This window comes from Cryptomeria japonica, chromosome 11 (assembly GCF_030272615.1).
Source record: "Cryptomeria japonica chromosome 11, Sugi_1.0, whole genome shotgun sequence".
Lineage (NCBI taxonomy): Eukaryota > Viridiplantae > Streptophyta > Pinopsida > Cupressales > Cupressaceae > Cryptomeria > Cryptomeria japonica.
Genome location: NC_081415.1, coordinates 302,409,974 through 302,415,112, shown reverse-complemented (window position 1 = coordinate 302,415,112; position 5,139 = coordinate 302,409,974). Strand labels below are relative to the sequence as shown.

Genomic DNA, 5,139 nt, shown 5'->3' with positions numbered 1-5,139 from the left:
ATAATCAGTAAAACAATGTAAAATTTATAGATAAGGAACTTAAGATACTTACACCTCAACGATGATTAAGAAGAAGATCAATATATTACAGATGGGCGATAATTAAGAATAGTAAAACAATCTAAAATCTACAGATAAGAAACTGAGAATACTTACACATGGTTGTATAATCAGTAAAACAATGTAAACTTTATAGATAAGGAACTTAAAATACTTACATCTCAACGATGATTAGAAGCAGCTCAATATATTACAGATGGGCGATAATTAAGAATAACAAGGCTCCTATCTGCACTAGACTGATTTACAATACTAAAAAAATGTGGATGGATGGAGATTCCACCCACCTCCCCAACCTCCACTGAATTTTTCTTAGTTTAGAAGTAGTCGAAGTAGGAAGGGAGGGTTTCGGAGGGTTTTTTCTTCTGATAGCAGGTTCGAGTCCTGGTAAGACCTGGGATCTCAGGAGGAGCAGTGGAACGTATCAGAGCCCAGTTGATTCCTTTGAAGAAAGGGTGGGTTTTGATGTCAGCAGATCCCCGGTTCGAACCCAACCGAGAGCTTGGATCCTTGGCAAGGAGCCTGGAAATAAGATCCTTGGCGGCATCCCAGGCTGGAGTTTCCTTAGTGGGATTGCAGGGGAATTTGAGGGGCTGAGAGATTATGTTGAGAATGGTGGTGCGGTTATTGGCGCCCTTGAAAGGCGTTCTTCCATAGAGCAGCTCGAACAAAAAGACTCCAAAAGTCCACCAATCCACTGCACTGCCATGCCCTTCGCCCGAGGTCACCTCGGGGGCCAGGTATTCGTGGGTCCCTACAAACGACCGGGATCGAACCTCTGACGGCTCGGCTACCAGTTCTGCCTGCACCTTGCACGCCAAAACCAAGATCTTGTTTTTATTGCCATTCTTGGTATTTTTCTTTTTCTTTACTTTCTTGTTTGATAGTAACCAGCTGCGGAGCTGTACTAGGGGCATGCAGCTGCTTGCAGATGGTTTTATGGCGATAGTTGTTGCACTGCTGCCAGTGGTGGTGGTGGTGGTGTTGTTGCAGTAGGAGGGGGCTGATGGACATGTGTGCACGCGGCTCATGTGATGTGTGTTCTTGGTTTCACTGGCGGTTTCTAGTGTTGGGATTACATCACATCTTAGGGAGAGGTCAAAGTCTGAGAGCATGATATGACCGTCTGCTCTAATCAGCACGTTTTCCGGCTTCAAATCCCTGTATATCACTCCCATCATGTGCAGGTACTCCAGAGCAAGAAGCACCTCTGCTGCATAGAACCTGGTCATAAAACATGGGTTTTAGATTTCTGGTCCCAGATCAGATGAAAAGATAGTAATCTTTAAAAAAATGTTATTGACAACACACTTCAAAGCTTTTTATAGTACTGCATCAAAACAATTCATTACAATCAAAACTTTTTTACTGCTAGATAATATCTTGTCTCCTATCAAAGATCCGGTTTTTAGTATTCTGAGATGTTTAATGTTGTAACTGGCTCCTTGTTTAGTATTGCATGTGTGATGGAATGGCAATGCCTTGCAACCTGCAAGCTCCTTCATATCACTGCGATTCAACTGTCTTCACAGTAGGACGAGTGGGTGTCTAAGAAAGCTGTACTACTTAAATGCTGTGGTTACAACACTCTCTAGAGGCCTAAGAAATTGGTTAATTCCACAGTGCAACTCTAGATGGCATTACCTGGAGAACGTGAAAATAAACAAGATAGCTTCATTTCTCTTCTTTTCAATAGATTATGGAGTGTGAGTGGAATATTGATATTAGATGATGGATTATAGAGTGTGATCTGAAATATCAATAATGGGTGATGGATTATAGAGTGTGATCTGAAATATCAATAATGGGTGATGGATTATAGAGTGTGATAAGAATCATTGATAACTTATGATAACTTATGATGGATCATAGAATACATTCTGAAATATTTTGAAAAAGAATCTTACACAAACTAATTCAGAAATAACTTATGATGAATCATAGAATACATTATGAATCTTTTGACATAGCCTCAATTCTGTTTATATTGAATTGGCTGGAAGCTTCTTTGATAACGTTTTTTTTGAATTGTATACCTGCAACAACCAGACTAATAAGCAGATTCTAAGTCCAAAACTATCCATCCAGTGTCATAATCAAGCAAGCTAGCATAAATAGACTTCCCTACCCAAAAGAGAGAGAAAGTAAGAAGAGAAAAATCAGGAGTGAACGAGCTATATAGTTCTCTGTTGACATCTACTGCATTTCAAAGCTGTAAGTTAAACACAGACAAGTAAAGGAATCGAAAAACAAGACTGACAAGAAAAAAACCTAAGTATAGCACTGAGTGGTCTTGTCTGCCTAATGAATATGGTAAGGTATACATATTTACAGAGATACGCCTAGAAGTGACATCTAAGTGGAAATATGTTTATGGGTCATAAAATCAAAGAATTTTAATGGTGTTCCTGAGATCAAAAAGTCTAAAAAGAATTGAAAAACAAGTCTTTGAATCAACAGGAACAGGAAAAGAGAAAGTCGAAGTATGGCACTGAATGGTCATGGCTCTCTGATGAATATGGTAAGGTAAACATATTACAGAGATACTCTTAGACCCGATGTCTAAGTGAAAAAATGTCTGCGGCTAACAAACTTTAATGGCGTTCACAGGATCAGAGAGCCGCATCCTAAAGGAATCACCATAGGCAGCAGAAAACACATTGCAGTGAAGAAAACGATGTAGAATTGAGATTGGTGTGGAGGAGTAGAAACCTTGTAGATCTGAAAGAGAACCGTTTCCCGGGTCGCCGGTGGCGCAGGCAATGCAAGTCCCCACCGGGGCAATAGTCCATGAGAGTGCAGGAATAGTGGAAGGAATCAAAATGGGCATAGAGAGTGGGAAGAAATGGGTGGTCAAGCATGCTAAGGATGTCCGTCTCCATTTGAGCCCTGTGCAGCTTGTTTCTTAGAGCAAGGGCCTCTCGGTTGACCACCTTCATAGCATAGAAGCAGTTCCCACCTCCCCTCAATTGGCACAGAAACACATTCCCAATGTCACCGCTGCCCAGCCTGCGCACCAGCTTGAAATGCTTCAGTCCCACGCCCCCATCTCTGCGTCGCACGCTTTCGATGGCCTCCCACGCCGCATCATTAGCCTTGTGAGGAGGCTTCACGGGCACCAAAGTCGTACCAGTACCAATACGAGTACTAGCACTCGTGCCCCTTCCCCTGCCTCCTCCATGGCCTCCATTATCATAGATGCCCGTGCTACTGCTACCCGAACTCTCGGCGCTCATGGAAGTTGAACTGCAGCAGCTGTCCATATTCATTGTCAAATCACAGTCAACGGAACGACACAGAAATGACACCATTGTTTGTCCCCAAGAACCCACCTTCAAACCATTCTGAAAGGTCTCACTTTTGAAACTCTGACTTGTGACTCTGTGAGAGCCTCTGGAGGGGGCGGCGGGCCTCTAGTACTCCTCGTTAGACAGGCCTAATAAAGGCGTCCGACCAGGCAGTGCGTTTGCGTGTGTGGGTTTCTGAGCTGCAAGCAACTATTCACACCTAAGGTCAGAAAGTGCACAGAGGATTGACAGAGTGAGTAGACGCTAGACAGACCTACACATGCAAACGAAGCTATGCCTGAGATACCTATAACGATGCTTCCCAAGTCAAGCTCTAGCAGTATTATAATGCAGGCTATACCTATATTTAATATTTAGTCTGGTCTCCCTGGAACACAAGAAATTACTGGTATTGGCAATAAGAGTGTCTTCTGTTTCTTTGCATTTATTCTCTTTTTGTTTGATGAGAGAAGACTATATAAATTAAGGGGCATAGCTGAAAATTGATAAGGAGTTTAACTTTTTATACGGCGAGTCTTTTCTACTAGCTGAAAATTGATCAGGAGCTTAACTTTTTATAGGCGAGTCTTTTCAATTTCTTGAATAATATGTAATGGATTCCATCTATACATTAGAGATAAATTAAGAGTCAAATCAATGATTTGGACTACCTAAAATGACAGTTAAAGATTGAACAGATTGATTAGAGATAACTAAAAATTAAAAATAAGAACTCTTAAATCAAATTTTAGTAATATTATAATGCAGACTATGTCAATATTTATATTTGGTATGTTGTGTCCTGTGCTTTTCTTGTCTGGTTCAGTTTGGTGGGGAGAAGTTTATATGATAAATTTTAAGGGGCATCATTGGAAACCAAGAGTTCAGTCCAGTGCTTTGGAGCTTAGCTTTTTTATAGAGTGAGCCCCTCCAATCTAATGTGCAACACATTGTGGACAAATCAAGAGTCAAATTAACAATTTGGACTACCTAAAATGACAGCCAAGCCCAAATAAATTCACCGCAAAGATCTAAACATCAGAACTAAAGACTCCCAAGTCAAACTCTAGTAATATTAAAATTCAAGCTATACCAATATTTTATATTTGGTGTGTCATCTCCCTGGATCAAGGAATTATTGGTATTGACAATAAGAGTGTCTAGTACTTATCTGTCAACTTTCTAGTTCAGGCTGGTGGGGAGAAGATTAGAGAAGAAATATTAATGGGCATAGTTGGGACTAGAGTTGTCCAGTGATTCCGAGCTTAGATTTTTATAGGTCAAATCCCTCCAATATCTTGAGTAATGTGTAATGTGTAATGTACTCTTATCCACACATTACAAACAAATCAAGAGTCACTTCAATCACTTGTACTACTTGAAACGACAACCAAGACCAAATAAACTAACTCCAGAGATCTTAAAATTAAAACTAAAAACTCCCAAGCCAAGCTCTAGTTATATTATAATGCAAGCTATACCAATATTTTATATTTGATGCATGTCTCCTTAGATCATACGAAAGTACTCATGTACTATCTGCTTACGTTTTAGATTAATTTGGTGGGGAGAAGATTAGATAGGAAATTTAAGGGGTACTTATAGTTGGAAATTGAGAGTTTAGTTCAGCGTTCTAGAACTTAACTCTTTATAGGGTGAGTCCCTCCAATCTCTTTAGGTAGTAATATGCAACAAACTGTCATCCACACATTAAAGACAAATCAAGAGTCAAAACAACGACTTGGATAGTCTAAAAGACAACGAACACTGAATAAACTAACCCAGAGATGTA

The 5,139-nt window shown here is 40.2% G+C and overlaps 1 protein-coding gene across 1 annotated transcript; it reads right to left on the bottom strand.

Annotated features, from left to right (window-relative positions):
- Positions 1-205: 205 nt before the first annotated feature.
- Positions 206-3,798, bottom strand: LOC131072118 (serine/threonine-protein kinase D6PK). The gene is made up of 2 exons (XM_058008182.2): positions 2,773-3,798; positions 206-1,284 (listed from the first exon to the last, which is right to left on the bottom strand). The coding sequence occupies exons 1-2, from the start codon at positions 3,369-3,371 to the stop codon at positions 378-380; spliced, it is 1,506 nt and encodes a 501-aa protein (XP_057864165.2). The 5' UTR covers positions 3,372-3,798; the 3' UTR covers positions 206-377.
- Positions 3,799-5,139: the final 1,341 nt, after the last annotated feature.

Excerpts from the sequence above, each read along its gene's own strand:
- LOC131072118 (XM_058008182.2), bottom strand. The coding sequence starts at position 3,371 with ATGGTGTCATTTCTGTGTCGTTCCGTTGACTGTGATTTGACAATGAAT. Across the intron at positions 1,285-2,772 it reads TTCTCTTTCAGATCTACAAG|GTTCTATGCAGCAGAGGTGC; the intron begins GTTTCTACTCCT and ends TTTTATGACCAG.